Source organism: Aethina tumida, chromosome 3, assembly GCF_024364675.1.
Source record: "Aethina tumida isolate Nest 87 chromosome 3, icAetTumi1.1, whole genome shotgun sequence".
NCBI lineage: Eukaryota > Metazoa > Arthropoda > Insecta > Coleoptera > Nitidulidae > Aethina > Aethina tumida.
This window is the reverse complement of record NC_065437.1, coordinates 17,266,383-17,283,246: the sequence shown is the minus strand read 5'-3', so window position 1 is coordinate 17,283,246 and position 16,864 is coordinate 17,266,383. Positions and strand designations below refer to the sequence as shown.

The 16,864-nt window shown below is 32.4% G+C and overlaps 4 protein-coding genes and 2 long non-coding RNA genes across 7 annotated transcripts in view; 4 read left to right on the top strand and 2 right to left on the bottom strand.

The window, feature by feature from the left end:
• Positions 1 to 1,685: 1,685 nt before the first annotated feature.
• LOC109598616 (neuropeptide SIFamide receptor) overlaps positions 1,686 to 16,864 on the bottom strand; it is a 59,009-nt gene continuing 43,830 nt past the window's right edge. The window contains exon 3 of the mRNA XM_049964149.1: positions 1,686 to 2,448. Within this exon, the coding sequence (XP_049820106.1) occupies positions 1,686 to 2,448 (763 nt within the window). The remainder of the gene's footprint in view (positions 2,449 to 16,864) is intronic.
• On the bottom strand, positions 7,801 to 8,281 carry LOC109598634 (larval/pupal cuticle protein H1C-like). The gene is made up of 2 exons (XM_020014538.2): positions 8,255 to 8,281; positions 7,801 to 8,202 (listed from the first exon to the last, which is right to left on the bottom strand). Exons 1-2 carry the CDS (start codon positions 8,264 to 8,266, stop codon positions 7,828 to 7,830), a joined length of 387 nt encoding a protein of 128 aa, XP_019870097.1. The 5' UTR covers positions 8,267 to 8,281; the 3' UTR covers positions 7,801 to 7,827.
• Positions 9,282 to 9,903, top strand: LOC126264966 (uncharacterized). The gene is made up of 2 exons (XR_007547531.1): positions 9,282 to 9,539; positions 9,600 to 9,903. It is a non-coding gene; the product is annotated as an uncharacterized LOC126264966 (long non-coding RNA).
• LOC126264967 (uncharacterized) lies at positions 10,184 to 10,648 on the top strand. Its single transcript, XR_007547532.1, has 2 exons — positions 10,184 to 10,273; positions 10,387 to 10,648. It is a non-coding gene; the product is annotated as an uncharacterized LOC126264967 (long non-coding RNA).
• Positions 11,653 to 12,829, top strand: LOC109598635 (A-kinase anchor protein 14). Of its 2 annotated transcripts, none has more exons than XM_020014539.2 (4): positions 11,653 to 11,724; positions 11,773 to 12,017; positions 12,370 to 12,409; positions 12,466 to 12,829. In XM_020014539.2, exons 2-4 carry the CDS (start codon positions 12,010 to 12,012, stop codon positions 12,799 to 12,801), a joined length of 384 nt encoding a protein of 127 aa, XP_019870098.1. In that variant the 5' UTR covers positions 11,653 to 11,724; positions 11,773 to 12,009; the 3' UTR covers positions 12,802 to 12,829. The 2 variants fall into 2 exon arrangements, with proteins under 2 accessions (XP_019870098.1, XP_019870099.1); XM_020014540.2 differs by having other exon boundaries at positions 11,689 to 11,724; positions 11,781 to 12,017.
• Positions 13,788 to 14,367, top strand: LOC109598633 (larval cuticle protein F1). The gene is made up of 2 exons (XM_020014537.2): positions 13,788 to 13,858; positions 13,941 to 14,367. Exons 1-2 carry the CDS (start codon positions 13,793 to 13,795, stop codon positions 14,319 to 14,321), a joined length of 447 nt encoding a protein of 148 aa, XP_019870096.2. The 5' UTR covers positions 13,788 to 13,792; the 3' UTR covers positions 14,322 to 14,367.

Below are 16,864 nucleotides of genomic sequence, written 5' to 3'. Positions count from 1 at the left end.
TAAATTGTTATAATTTGAAGGAAACAACATTTCTTAATTTTAAAATTATTAACTTCCAAAATATAAAGCATCATAAATTATTAAACACAGTTGCGGGACTGTAAAAGAGACTTCCGGAAACTCTTATCATGTAATTCGACTGGTATTGTGGAATCAATAGTTAGTAGAACTGTTCCGAATGTAAACTACCCTATGGGAAAGTGCTTAAATGTAGATATGCATATTGTGTAATAGACATTTAATATACTCAACTAATATTAGTTCGTAGCGTAGCATTTACTAAACTGTGATCTATTTTGCTACTTAGACGTAAATTTTAGCAATAATATGTTGAAAATGGTCTCATGTAATTATTAACTATTATATTTAGGTAGTTATACTACAAAATCCTTCAACATTAAGCAATGATAGTGTCAATGGTCACAAAATTGTAATAATGTTTGAAATTTTTATAAAAAAAATATCAGCTTAATGGCAGTGTTGCCAAATAACCCTGTACAAATCTTCCTTAGGAAGTTACAAATTGAGACTCCCTATACGGAATCTGTTCATCAAAATAAACGTGGTTATAAGTTGATTAATTTTTGCCTCAAATAAGCAATACTTACAATATGAACATTTGGGGTGCAAAATCAGTGGTACCCTGTAAAGTTTTCGCCATAATCAACACTTTTTGTCCGTCAACTGTGCCTAATAGATTTAAAATAATTTATTGCTATTATTTCAGAATATATATATTTTCCATATAGAATATTTAATCCATCCCTTTATAAAAATATAGACTACACAAATTGTTCATGATAACCGGCCATACTATCCAAATATCGTAGATTTTTTACACTATACTTGTGGGTACTTGATTGTCTAATATTTATATTGTTATTAGCTCTTTAGACATTACATCTAGCAAGATAAACTATAAACATTCAGTATTCTTAAAACCCTTAATTTACACATCAGATTAAAAGTTACATTTATTACAAACTTACAATCCTAGTGGCCTATTATTTATTATTATATTTTTTTATTGTACTTCTTTATACGTACTGATATTTGTCACTAAGGGCAGTTGTCTATATAATGTAAGCGTTATCAGATTATCCTCTGATCTTAAAATATACATCATGCATTTATGTTTTTATTATGTATAAATTTTATAGTACGGCAGCAGTTAATCCTATTTACATGTACAAGATAAAATTACATTTTATGATATCGGTCATGGGTTTAATCTAGTCCTATCCTAAACATCTAAACACAACAAAAACGCCTGAAAATCAAAAACAGACAAGAGTAAACTATAAGCGTACTTACACATTTTACAATACACAAGTTTTAAGACACGCTTTAGGTGATGCGTTTTTTTAAAATAGATTGTATTACTATTTTGAGTGGTTTTGATACAGAAACTACGTAATTAAAGCTTATTCTTACCACAAGCTTTTAGTGAAATTATGTTAATTATTACAATTAGAAAGTGTTTCTGCCTCGGTTTTTTGGTGTGTTGTGAACTGAATCCACACAAATTTACAATACTTATCAATATTTTTTCACAACTAATACATACTATCTTATCATATTCAACAACACTCACATTTTGCTCAGATGATCTGAGCGACAAGACAAATCAACGATTTGCCAACAATTTTAAACCAATTCCACAACGTGGAGTCCATTTCCAGGACTTACACGCCAGTATTGTTGTAAATGTATGAGACTGCGGCGTCTTGTGCAGGAGGGATTCGTCTCGTGGAAGAATTATTGTTGTAAAAATGCGAACTTTTCCTCATACTGGTGGAGGAAGACATCATAGCTACTGTCTCATAATACCTTAATCGACCGCAGCATTTGCGGCTCTTAATTATAGCCACGAATCCTCTCCTGTATTTCTTATTAAAAAACGCATACAAAATCGGATTAATACAGGAATTGGAGGCGCCCAACCATTGGGCAATTGGCGTTGCGATGGGAAGTATCTCCTCTTCCCATGATTCTATGTCACCCCCTAGTTTGATCCGTGCGAATATGACGTACAATGGAAGCCAGCTTAACACGAATAGAATAACGACGGCCACCAGCATCTTAACAACTTTGACCTTCGACTTCTGTTGCATCCGTTCCATCTGCGCATCCTTTGTGTCCGTCGGAATGTTCCTCTTCCAAACCTTGATCCAGATCAGGACGTAGCACATGGTGATGAGAATCATGGGCAGGATGTAACAAAATACCATGTTGGCGATCAGAAAGTAAAGGGCTCCGTTCAGGGAATCGGGCCAGACTTCGATGCAGAGTTGGACGTCGGGGGCATCGCTGAAGATCACCACCAGGTCGAAGAATATCGCCCAGGGGATGGTGGTGGTCAAGGCGATGAACCAGATGAATATTATCATGATTCTGGCGCGGCGTTTCGTTATTTGACATTTCAACGGCCACCATATCGCAAGGAATCTGAAACGGGGGGAAAAATGTTTATAAATCGAATAAATAGATATTATAAGGGATTTCTATGATGGTTATGATAATTTCCGGGAGTGTGTGTGACTTTTATCTCCTTTAAGTGTATGCAATTCAATCGCAATCGGATCGGCCTAGATTCCCTAAAATTTCCCGACCTTGACACAGTTCCATCCAGAAAACTTTTATATATTTAACATCTGTCTTGTGCTTTATTTTATTACATTATTCTCCTAATGCGTGCTTATAATTCGGACTGCCGGACTGTTTGTACTTTATGTCGGGCATTTTTTATACTTAACGGTCCATTCGATGCCATAAATACCAGTCACACAAGGGATACATAACAATGGTTAGGATATATAAAGACTTTTAATGGGGTACACAAGTGCCACGATCTGTGGATTAGGTCAGCTATATTTTTATTATCTATCCCTTTGGACTCAAAATCATGTGTTAAAATCGTTCGTAACAAATTAATTTTATTTAGTGTCATATGTCAAGGTTAGCTCTGTAGGGCACTAATAAACTGGTTAAGCCTTGCATGATATGACAAATTGATTACTTGGCGTGTCTGCATCAATATTTTAATGAGATATTAATACCGCCAGGTAATTTGTATATACGAGCGTGTAATGGGAAATTCTATCAACGTAGTCAGCGAACTAAGACAGCCACCCCAAAATTCGTTTAATAATTATTGACTTACCCAGCTTGTAAATGAGTTCGTTTTTTACTTATTTAGCAGGAAATGAGGAGCCAGACTGCTTCCTGATTAACAGTGAATATCGAGGTTCGCAATTTAAAAGATTTTAAGTTAATGAAAAAGTAATTGGATAAAAGGATGTTGTGTTAATTATTTTTTTTAATGGAAAGATGTGAGAATATTGATACAAATATAAATATTACTGCTTTCAGTTTCGGATGACTGGGGAAAGGTCAAGTTCTTCGATTCAAGCACGACGTTTATTGTTGTTCTTTGATCTATAGTGTTTTGTCAGACATACAAGGTGATGCTTATTTTCTTCTGTCAAGGAAAGGATTTAACACACCGAGAGTATTACGTGATTCATCGATTGTGATCTGTGAACGTGAGTTTTTAATGAAGAGAACAAAGAAGAAATGCTAGTCAGTAAATAACTTTATTATGTTTTTTAAATTATTATTGCACAATTTTAAAATCTCTAACTTTACGTTCAAGATTTGAAGGTGCAGGCAAATTACAACAGAACGGTTCCCCAGCACATTCGATTGCGTTCGACGGGACAATGTTAAATCACCGTCTAAACGTTCCCTTGGGGCAATTCTCAGGAGGCCAACAATGCACTTGTCTAGAACCCGTAATTTGGCGGGGACTCATTTTCAACGGAAATTAGATGGTATTTCGGAAAAACGCACGTCCCCATAATCTTGGACGCCGAACAAGCAGAATTCTGATTTGCTACACAAATAATAAGTCCATCAATTCCATTTACGTCCAATTGTAATTTGTCTTGAATCTTCCGGGATATATAAAAAAGATAAGACGAAGCTAAGTGGATGATATTTATAAATAATTTTTTTTTCAGCAAAAGCACAATATTTGAAGCTTAAATTCATCTCCATGATTGTAAATGACAGATATTGGTTTAAAAGCGTTATGTGCCATACATTGTATGAACAATGCTGTTCATGACATAATAGATTACTTACCAAAGGTCAGATGTCGAAGAATTAAGTTAGCATGAAATCGTATCAGTGGATTAATACCAAATGCTATGAATTTTGATCCGAGCTCAATATATTGTGCAGTATCATATTTGTGATGTCAGTTATGATATTTGAGGCCGTGCCAGATGTTATTGTATTTAAATTGATGGCAATGGCACAGAAAACAATCAAATACCCACACTAAATTTTACACATAATTAATTGTCAAGCTTTGTTAATATTATAAATATGTTATTAGAAATCAATCTTATTTAAGATGGCTTCCTCACTCAATTATTATTTATTAACCTTGTCTAAGGTCGTTACGTAAAGAGGAAGTGAAGGTACAATCAATATCTAGGTAAATTAAATCTACAACATTCAAATCTCTGTAAAAATTTAAAATAAAAGAATATCATTAAGTAAGATGCAACCTGAAGAAGATCGGCCTTTTAAGCGATAATTTTACAATTGTTCTGCATATAAATAAATCAGATTTTCTCTTGTCGAGTGTCAATAGCAAGCTATTGATGTATTCTTTGACCTAAATATTGTAACACTGCGCCTGGTTTATAAATTAGTATATAAATAGAGTAAATCATACACTAAAATATTGTTAATTTATTTTATGCTAATTTATTTTTTTCTAAAAAATCACACCGGAAATTTGTGCTTAAGAGATTTACCATATTTATTTTCAGGGTAATTTACACAGCTAGATCAGTAAGATGGTATGATCAAGGTTGAGCAATTAATTTTCTGATAGCAAGAAGTCGAAAGTATTGAAGAGTTTTAGAACAATTTACATGTTAGAGGTCATAAACATGTTACTACGATCAATTTAACCACGATCAGTGTACCTTTTAAGCAAACAAAAAAAAAACCTTCACGATTTACAAAATTGGCGACGAGGGATATTAATAATAATGTTATATGTGTATCAATTTGATCCTTTAACGTTGTCTAACTTTTTAATTAGTGCCTGATCGTTAATAGTTTGAGTAAATTCCAAACCATATTAAATTTTCAAAGTTTCCAATTCCCATGTAATATAAATACTTGCCTTAAAGTTATGACCACTTTCTGAAACACAAACTATTAGAATTACATCAAACTATCATAGATTCAAAACAACAAATACTTCCGCACCGAATAAATTATTTTCATTATTTATCAGCTTGCGGGCGATAATAGTGGTCCGGTTAGTCCGGGCAAATTACGCCCGCTTCTATTTGTTCGCTGTCTCAATGGCGGACCGGAATATCCGTCAAGATAGTCCGGACCTTTTTTTTAATTGCGTGTGTCCGTTATAAGATTGAACGGGTCCGATTTAGGAATTCCCGATGAACAGCACTGAATTCCTGTTGATTAGTGTATCAGTCAATATTGACTCGTACATCACAGTTTTGTTTTCTCATTTGTTTTGGATCGAGATAAATCGACATTTTATTTTGATTGTGCGTAAAAATATAATTTGAATTAATTATTTAAGTCGAAATTTACATATTGCATACCATTAAATAATTGCGAATGTATTAACATTGAGACTATAAATTATATATTGTCAGATATAATGGGTCAAGATTAGAACTTATTTATTTTAACACGAGTTGAAATTAAAAATGCGATATGCCATCATTAATCATCAATTAGCATATTTTGAAAATAAGTTAAAATTATTGCGTATGTCTATGTTTGATTAATTTAACAATTCATTTAATTATAAGCTTTATTTATTAATTCTGGTTGGATATATTTTGTATTTACAGTACAGAGATTATGTCATACATATATTTATTGATTTTCATTTTTAGTGTACAATTCATATGAATAAAGTCATACCATTTATCTTGATAGTATCCTTGTAAAAGTTTAACAGCTTGATATATTGTATTCCAGGAAACGGAAGAGCCAAGTATTTTAAAATTTTAATATAGTCTGCATACAAGTTTAAAGTAGTTCATACAATAGAAATCCACAATAATAAAATACCTACTGTGTAAAGTTAAACTACAATAGAATTGCGGCCAATATAACATGAAATTTGCCAAAAGTAAACAAAGCTAGATTATTACAGTCAAAGTGTAATTTAAAGTTTAACTTTTTACAATAAAAAAGCACAAGAATTTTAATAAATGTGTTTAATTTATTTAGGCTAGACTGAGCAATTGGCATTTAAATGAAAACTTCCAGATATGCAAATTTTTATGGTATATCCTTTTGTATATTTTCGAGCCTACCCGTCATAACAGCTCTAAACGACTTATGTTAAATAAATTGTTCTCGAAATTGAAACTTTGAATTACTTTAATTTTTTCATTTTCATTGGTTGTTGTCACATTAGTTTAAGTTCCACGTTGACAATAAAGTTCCGTTTGATATAAAACCTGTGACGCGCATAAAAAAATTTCAAAATTGCCTGTTTTGTCACAAAACAACTGATTTAATATCTCTAGTAATTGCGTCATACCTGAAGGACCAACCAACAAAAGGTGAAAGTACCTCTAAATTTTTCGTTGAAGAGAATCCCATGAAATGTTTCTCCTAACAACAACAAATCTTTATTAACATATAGGAAATTAATTGGTTTAAGGCTAAATTTCCAAAATTATTTTAGTGGGGGAATCAAAAACGCTTCTTAGTATATAAAACATTGTTTGTAAACACTTTAACCATTATTAACACAGCTAATAAACACTTATTCAACATGTATAAATTCGTGAGTCAAAAATAAGTTAATCAAACAAAAAAAATTATTGAACAAAATTTATTTTAGATTGCCTTCGCCGCTGTTCTGGCTTGCGCCTCAGCCGCTCCCGGTTACTTGTCCGCTCCGGTTGTAGCTGTTCACTCTGCTCCAGTTGTGCACGCCGCTCCAGTCGTACACGCCGCCCCAGTAGTTCTCAAGACGTCAGTTGTCCATGCCTCTCCTGTTATTGTGAAGACTGTAGCCGCTCCAGTCGTGCATGCCTCTCCTGTTGTTGTTAAGACTGTGGCCGCTCCAGTCGTACATGCTTCTCCCGTTGTTGTCAAGACTGTCCACGCTACTCCTTTGGTTCATTCCGTGCCAGTTTTGAAGACCGTTCACTCCACTCCACTTGTACATGTTCATTAAATTTCAACAGAAATAAATAAATTATTTTTTAATATATTGTTTTTATTATTGTTAACGATAGAGTTCAATTTATTAAAATTAATTAATTAATTTAATTATTGATATCCAAATTGTATTAATTATAGTTTATACTTTAAAATTTTTACTACCTAATACTTTTTTCGTTATTTTAAATAGTCTATTCTAAATTAATTATATTAATAATATATTTTCAAAGCTGCTAAAATATATATTTCTCAGAGTACAAGTGGATTTATAAACAGAAAATAAGTGTTATCATTAAAAGGATACTAAGTTATGTTAATCGTTTTAATAGCCTTTTAATGACTGTTTAAATTTGCATTTAAATTTTAAATCACTGAATATTTTGATGGCTTATCAGATGAACTTTATTTAATAACATCACTGTAAAAATGTATATTCCTGAATATTGAAACCGTGCAAAATTATGTTAATTGCTTACTTGTTGCTAATTGAACTCGTAATCATTAATTAAATTTCAAGGAATTTTAAACAATAATAAAAACCATATATTAAAAAAATAATAAATTATTTATTTCTGATAAAATCTAGTGGACATGTACAAGAGGAGCAGAGTGAACAGTCTTCAAAACTGGCACGGTGTGGACCAGAGGAGCAGCGTGGACAGTCTTAACAACGACGGGGGAAGCGTGTACGACTGGAGCAGCTACGGTCTTGACAACGACTGGAGAGGCGTGTACAACTGGAGTCTTGACAACGACGGGGGCGGCATGAACGACTGGAGTTTTGATTACCACTGGGGAGGCATGTACGACTGGGGCGGCGTGGACAGCAACAACTGGAGCAGCTTTGACAACTGGTACAGAGTGGCTTACTACTGTGCTCTGGTGGGAAACGGCCACTGGAGCGGCTATGTAACCGGGAGCGGCGGAAGCACAAGCCAAAACGGCGGCAAAAGCGACCTAAAATATTTGTTTGTTAAATTTTCAAAAAACTTTGTTGTTTTTTACTTACGAATTTGAACATTTTGATTATTGTTGTTTTGTTGTACTACTGCAGAATACACTGATTAATTTTTTTGAGAGGTGTTCTTATATATTCGTTGGAAACTTAAGTGATCCCCTCTTTTGATTATCAAAAATTAACCTTCATGTTTTAATTACATTAAGGTTGAGTTCTTGTCTAAGACAGTGCAATGAAATTTTATTTGGGAGGGTCAATGACTTTCACTGAATCTGTAGTTGTAGACTAGGGGAATTATTATAATAAATTCTATATAAACTTATTTTATGTGACATTGTTTATTTATTGATAATTATGACAACAGTCTGTTGTTTTACTATTTACGGTACATTTTAAAATATTTTAGTGAAAGTCATTGACCCTGCTATTGTGCATAGGTAGAAGTTTTAACAATTTGCAGTATATCATTCAGATTCGCAACAAGATCGTAACCTTAATAAAATGAATGAAGGTTAATTTTTGGTACTAAAGGGGGGATGTACAAAATTCGCATTTAATATAATATAAATACCCAAAATATTCAAATTCATTATCGTATCTTACAGCATACATAACAATTCCAATCAACATGTTCAAATTTGTAAGAAGAGCAAAACACATATTAAACTGTTCCTTAACAAATATTTTTTAGGTTGCTTTCTTCGCTGTTTTGGCTTGCGCCTCCGCTGCCCCCGGTTACGTTGCCGCCCCAGTCGCCGTCTCTCATCATCATCAAACAAGCGTAGTCAGCCATTCCGTTCCGGTTGTCAAAGCTGCTCCTGTTGTAGCTGTCCACTCCGCCCCAGTTATCCCAGTTTCGCCAGTGGTGGTTAAAACTCCGGTAGTACATGCCACCCCAGTTGTAATCAAGACTCCAGTCGTGCCAGTTGTCAAACATGTATCAGCTCCAATTGTTGTTAAAACTCCAATTGTACCCTCTGTAGTCTCCGTTCAAACTGTACCTGTTTTGAAGACCGTACATTCTGCTCCGCTTGTACATGTTCATTAGATTTAGATATTAAATTATTTATTGATAAGTTGTTTTTTATTCTCTGTATATTTAACCAAAATAGTTAAATATTGATCTATAATCAAGGCCTAGTTTGTTGTGAAAGTCACTGTCACAGTCCGGTGTTAATTGCCTTAATATAATTGTGTTTCCAGTAAAATACTTTATTAGAATGTAAACTGATAAAATTAGTAAGTATATGTCAAATTGTAGCACTATAAATTACAATAAAAATTCGGCAAAATTACCAGTAGTTTTAACGACCTCCTGAAGACAATGATTAAATACGTAAGTAATTTTTGAGAAAAAAAACTTAAATTTTAATACTTTTTTAAAAAATATTTTTAGGTAATTCTCGCCGCAGTTTTGACATATGTTTCAACTGCTCCTCCATCTCCGCCCTCTCCACATTATCCGCCACCTCGTCCAGCAGTTCATGGACCTACAATTGTAGTTAAGCCTGTAGTGGTTCGGCCTGCAGTTGTCAGACCTCCACCTCCTCCAGTCGTCAAACCTGTAGTTGTAGCTGTAGCTCCTGTTAAGGTTGGACCTCCACATCCACCACCACCACCACATCATCATCATCATTAATTTAAATTATTATTGTGAATATTGATTTGAAAATGAAATAAACAGTTATGTTACGATTATGGTTTAATGTTACTAATTTACAATAAATACTGTACCGTCACAATCATTTACATATATTATCGTTTGAATAAGAGCAGTTTCAATATACTGAGACACGATTTACGAGTACTAACAGTCAATATCGGATTTCCAAGGTATATATTTGCACAATTAAATCCTAATGAACAATTAAAAATAGAACGGCGTACTTGAGAAAGAATGCGATTTTCCTAAAACAATCCATAGTAATAAATTTTATCTATAAAAATGTAATGCAAGGATAAGATGCGTGTGTCGTGTCAGTTTTTAGAAGGGGAAGAATCTATAAAAGGCTTTGCGAGAAGAAAATTCCGCGTAATTGATATTTGTTGAGGTGGAAAATGAAGATACTGGTAAGTGAACAATATTATTTTTCTTTTACATAAATAATTTTGGTATACAATGAAATAAAATTAAAAAATGTTGGCAGAAGTAATTGTGTGTGGTGATGATTTTATAATTTTAGGTGATTTTGTTGGTTACTATGATAGCAGTTCAAGCTGCCCCAAGTTATTTGGCAAGTCCCTGGTTGGCTCCAACGCTTCCAATTCACGCCCCATTAATAGTGAAAACGGTACCCATAGCTCCAGTAGTTCACACAGCTCCAATTGTGCCGATTGTTAAAGCTCCAATCTGGCATGGCCCATTACTGTGGCATTGAAATTAAAAGGCATATGTATTTTTGATAAATTTAACATGTATTCAATATAGTTTTTGTCATTGAAAAATGGTTTTGATCCTTTGAAAGTAATAAGAAAGACCCGTTTCTTATGTAGCATTCAAATCTCTTCGTGGTATTGAAGTACCATAAACACACGAATAAGGAAATTTTGAGTCAAAAGATAATTATCACATAATTATTTTTATCGCTTACATATATTAGTAATTAATTAAAAGTATTAATTGTAAATTTTAATGATACAATGTATCTGATTCTGCCTAAATAACTTAGCCTTGGTAATGAGGAAGAACTACTCATATTAGTAAACGGTGAAATAATTACTTCATAGATTCAGCTCAATTGACTTTATTTTTTTCAAATTGCTTTCGACCTAGTAATCTATGTTAGAACTAGTATTGTGTTATCTCCATGTAATCGCATTTACATGTCACCTGTCTCTAGACAACCTCTAGATGTTTCGTTTTCGCGTTACACAACCAATAAACGGACAACGAGAAACCAGTAAACACACGAGATACGATCAATGTTGAAAAGTGTTACAAAATGGAAGTGTTCCACTTGTATCGGCTACATAAAAAGAACAAAACACATAAATTACGCGATGTGTGAACCAGACGAGGAAGGAGATGGAATCTTGAGTAAGAGAGTGAGAGTGATTGACACACTGAAAAACTCGATGTTTATATTTTTTTGTTAAAGTAAAATCAAGTGTTCATTAATTATGGTTTATGTGTTTTTTAAAGATTCGCTCAGTCATTATTTTTTTTTTAATTTTTAATTAAAGTTAAATTATAAAGAGTCAAATTGCTGGTGAAACATAATATTTCATCGCATCTTATCCTTGATATTTCTTATAATGAAATCTTTTTAAAATTAAGTCGGCCTCTAGTTATTCGCAATCCATTACCTGATATTATTTTATGAATGACTAAATTAATTAAAAAAATAATTTACAATTTCTTGACCCCTGCTTATTTAAGTAATATAAATGTGATTGGGACATAATTTGTTTGAAGAAACTAATAAAAATATGTAGAGGGAGTAATTTATGAATTTTTACTTGCCTATTTGTTAAGTTGTCACAAATGTCATGAGTTATTATATTTCAACATTAAAAAATTGGTAATTAAATTAAAAGACGGGTGTTCAATAATATTATTTGGATAAAAGTATTTTAGGTTGTCTCTGCCTTTGCTGCAATGCTTTCAAACGAAATGCACGACCCTTGCCAAGACCCATAACAAGAGTACCATGTCCAAGAAAATTAGGGATATCTGCGTCGAGTCCAGTTATAAAGCACACTTGCAAAGTTTCATGTAGATACTCTGCACCTGTGATAAGAAGCAAAGAAGTACGAGAAGATGTTGATGACATTCCTATTTGCACTTTCGCTTCTTGCTCACCAACATGTCTAGGTAAAAAGGAAAAAGATACTTTTGTATTTGAAGTTAAATAGTAAAATTTTATGCACGGTGTATTGTTTTTCATTAATCATTTTTGAACCACTCGTTCCGGTTGATGTGGTTATACAATACTGAAAACTTTTATAATTAATATGCACGGTGTTTCGAAATACCTTGTCTTGCACTTGACAATGAGCAACAAATACATCATTATGAACGGCTAATATGAATAGCGTTTAGGAAATATTCTAATAATATTCTCCGGTAACCATGAAGGTTAAACCCTAAAGGAGTGTCGATGAAAGAGGGGGATTTGGTAACAATTTTGGATATAAATTCATTGCATCTAACCAATTTTTTATAGTAAAACCATCAACAATCAACAAATCAACATGTTCAAATTGGTAACGTATTAACCATCGCCCACTAAAACAAACCCTACGAGACTCCTTAATTACAGATCGTTCTTGCCGCTACTTTGGCTTACGCCTCCGCCGGCTTGGTTGCCGTAGGACACCAAACCTCCGTCTCCAGCCACAGCTCCGTCGTCGCCCACCCATCTCCAGTCGTGCACGCCGTTCACGCTGCTCCAGTCGTCCATGCCGCCCCAGTTGTCCACGCTTCCCCAGTAGTAGTCAAAACCGTCGCCGCTCCAGTCGTAGTCAAAACTGTTGCTGCTCCAGTCGTCCCAGTGGTCAAGGCTGCCCCAGTCGTTGCCGTTCACTCTGCTCCACTTGTACACACCGTACCAGTCGTCAAGACCCTTCATGCCGCCCCCCTTGTACATGTTCATTAAATTTACGTCTGTGATATTTGCAATAAAATAATTTATTTCTTCAAATTGTTTTTTAATTTCATTTTAACTTTTAAGTTGAAAGGAGTATTGATGATGCTAACGGAAAAATAATATCCATTCTTATCATACTTGATTCCAAAATATTTTCTTTCTCAACATCTCAACAGATTTATCTTCAGATAAGTGGATAATTTACATATTTTATTTAAATAGGCGTGAAATGTTAATACGATTAATTTGGTTTCAAGGTTTCTTCCATAGTAACGTAAATGGCTAAAAATTGGTCATTACACGTGTATGTACTTGTAAATTTGTTGAGTGCTTTGGCCTAAGCTTAAAAGCTATTATAAAATATTATTTTACTTTTAGAAATTTATTTATATTTCATAAACAGCATTTAACTGACCTTAATTTAAAATTTATATTTTAAATTAATAATCGAAATTTTCTACTAATGTAATAAATATTTATTTTTTTACACAGTTTGTAGCTAAGATATTAACAAATTGTAAAACTTTTTTGAACTGTCGTGTATAATTTCTTTCTTTTATAATTTTTTTATGAAAATGTAAAAAAATAGTACAAGTGAATATGATAATAAATAACAAATAAGTATTCATTATAATTTTTCAGATAAAAATAATAGCGAAATATAAATCATATATATTTTTAGTCACCTCGTATCTCCTCGTACCGGTTTTTTGACCGTATATTTCATATTAAAATACTGTTAGAGGTCAATAACTTTTTATTAATAAATATATACATATTAAATATATAATTTTATGAATAAAATTTATTAGTTCAAGCAATATTTAAGAAATTATTGATTCGGTGGTGGTACTAAGAATAAATACAATAAAAATTAATTAAGTTTGTGTGTATGTGGGTTCAGTTCTTTCATAATTTGAAGGTTAAAAAAAATTTAAGGTGTACGCTGAAAATGGTGGGGCGAACTAGGAAACAAAATTCAGTATAAATTCGGCAACAAATGCCAAAACCTTATAGTTCTGCAGCAACTAGTCAAACAAAAACCTTATTCAAAATGTTCAAATTGGTAAGTCTACATTACGCAGTCACTTTGCCAAAAATATATATTTTTTTATTTTACAACGGTTAATATAAAATATTATTTTCAGTTCGTTCTCGCCGCCACTTTGGCCGTAGCCTCCGCCGGTATCGTAGCTTTGGGCCACCAAACCTCCGTCTCCAGCCACAGCTCCGTGGTATCCCACCCATCTCCAGTGGTAGCCGTCCACGCCGCCCCAGTCGTGCATGCCGCCCCAGTCGTACACGCTGCTCCAGTCGCTGTACACGCCGCCCCAGTTGCCGCTGTCCATGCCGCCCCAGTAGTTGCCGCCCCAGCTGTAGTCAAGACCCTGCACGCTGCCCCAGTAGTACACGCCGCCCCAATTGCCGCCGTACATGCCGCCCCAGTCGCCGCTGTTCACGCCGCCCCAGTCGTTCACGCCGTACATTCCGCCCCATTGGTACATGCTTCCCCAGTACTCGTACACTAAATGATTTAGTCTTATTTATTTCATAAATAAATTTATTTTAGAAAAATGATGTGTTTGATTTTGTGATAAAAGTACAATAATATTTGTAAATTGAGATCAAAAATCTACATGGAATTAAGGTTTGAAAAATATTTTCATTAAAATATAAAAATTTAGTTTTTCATACTTTTTTTATAATTACTTTAGATTTTTATTTGGTTTTTAATACTTTTTTTGGCGAGTTTACAGTAGTTTTTACATACATTTTAAGAAATAATTTAATTTAATTTAATTCTTTAGTTTTATTTTGTATATTAAACATTATTTTGTTTAATATCACTTGTTTGAAAATACTGAAGTAAAATCCCATAAATACATTTCAATCTACAATTCAGTATTTATTTGAAAGGAAAAACCGCAGATTAAACCTGTTACATAATTACACATGAAATCCGTTTGTTTCTGCCTACCGAGTGTGATTTAACTGCATCCGAGATGCGCTCTGAATTTTCAATTACTCATGAATAAAACGGTCTCGTCCACGTCCTGCATTAATTCAGGAATTTGACTGATATTTCCACCTTGACAATGACCGCTATTTTTGACAGTTAAAAATTGTATACAAGAACAATTTTCTAAAATATAAAAAGACTTGCAGAGTAAAACAATATTTTTTTTACCATCTACACAGAGATACAATGTCAGAATACAAGTCAGTTAACCAGATCGAAGATAATTTAAATAACCATAGCAATCTGAAACTTAACTTATTAACATTATTTCAATGGCATTCAAAATCGGTTAACCAGATCAAAATCAACAATTTATTTATTATTGTCAGGATAATACTCGGTTTGCCGAGTTTTAATGTATGTCGAGGTTATCATTTTTATTTATAGAAATTTGCAACATTTAAAATATACATTAACAAATTAAAAAAAAAAAAACTATTTATTGTGGTACGGTGAGAAAATCCGTTGATTTAAATTATTATAAATTACAAACAGGATAGTCGTTTGACAACGATTCGGATAGAAAATTTATAGCTGAAACGGTGCAATTTATGTTGTTTCGTCTTGCTTGACTTATATTTAATTCATTGCTTATAATAACCGTATGTTCAAATGAAACAATGTATTGTCGACGTTACTACATGCTAGTATTATAATTACTTAGGAGATTTTTCCTGTGGGTGAGAAAAACAACTAGGAATTTATTCATCTCATTTCCATTTTGACATATCGCAAGCTGAAAATAGAAACATAACAGGATACATTTGTGACAACAGAGAACATTTTGTTGTAAGCATTTACCTCAATTTATAGTCAATGATTGAAACGGAGCCAAAATGGCAACACAAATTGTATAAATAAAACGTAAGCCATCATGCTAAACTACAAACAATAATAATTTATACCAATATACCGTCTTTCATCATTACTTATTCTAATGTATTCTTTCATGCCGCGATCAAAATCTGTATGGCCAAATATTTACATCAGAGTTGCGTAATCGAGATATAATACTGATAAATTAACGAAGAATACATTTTTTACGAGTCCGTGTCCATTAATCATTGGAATAATAGAGATAAGCCCAAAAATGGCGCTCGTTTCAAGAAGCGAAGTCGTTGTGTTTTAGAAGTAGTACAACGTAATGATCCAGAAACATTTTCAAAACGATCCTTGATTTCGAAGCTAAAAATAAACTAAGTGAATGGAATATTAAAAAAAAACTTGATGAATGAAAATATTACTAGTAAACATAAAAATAAATAGCACACACAGAACAAGTAATCATTCATGGACAATTATTCAAAGTGCTTAATTAATTCGCAATCCGTATCTTGAAAATTTATGCATAATTGCTGTCAATGATTAATTGATTTTGTTAAATAGATCACACAGTTCAATTTGCCGATTTATTTTTATCAAATATACCTTGATGAGACTGAAACTTTTACCTTGGCAACACTTTTCTACTTATAGTAAATTTAATCAGACTATAAAAATTACAATTTTAGATTTGATGCTTTGATTAAACTTGAAATAAGCTGCCTTAAAAAAGTTGAGAAATTCAAAACTGATATATGTCATTTAAATTTAGAGAAAGTACTACTATTTAATATTTTTATTAAAACAATTTTATCTATTAATTATATTTTTATTCAGTAATGTTTAAGAATGAATTTTTATTTCAATTTGTTTTGTATCTATTTCAATTTTAAAATTTAATTTAATTTAAATTTGATCAAATTTTCAAATATATTATTTTCTATGAAACCATAGAGTTTTAGTAAGTTTATCATACATTTGTGTTTCTAAATCATAATTTACAATATTTAGTTTAATAAAAAATAAAATTTTTAAATTTATTTAAGATTCAATCTAATTTTCTTTTTTCTGATTTTCAATATTCTTTCTCTAAATCCGTGGAATTTTGGTTAATTTATCACATATTTGTATTTTTAAAACCATAAATGACATTATTTTATTTTAGTTCAGTTTTAAATTTGAAAAATCTTCATTAAAATAAATTACATTTTAATGAACAGTGTAATAAAT

Bases quoted from the DNA above. Each gene is read 5' to 3' on its own strand.
- LOC109598633 (XM_020014537.2), top strand. From the start codon at position 13,793: ATGCCAAAACCTTATAGTTCTGCAGCAACTAGTCAAACAAAAACCTTA. The intron at 13,859-13,940 runs GTAAGTCTACAT...TATTATTTTCAG, and splicing joins TATTCAAAATGTTCAAATTG to TTCGTTCTCGCCGCCACTTT.
- LOC109598635 (XM_020014539.2), top strand. The intron at 12,410-12,465 runs GTAACGTATTAA...CCTTAATTACAG, and splicing joins AAATCAACATGTTCAAATTG to ATCGTTCTTGCCGCTACTTT.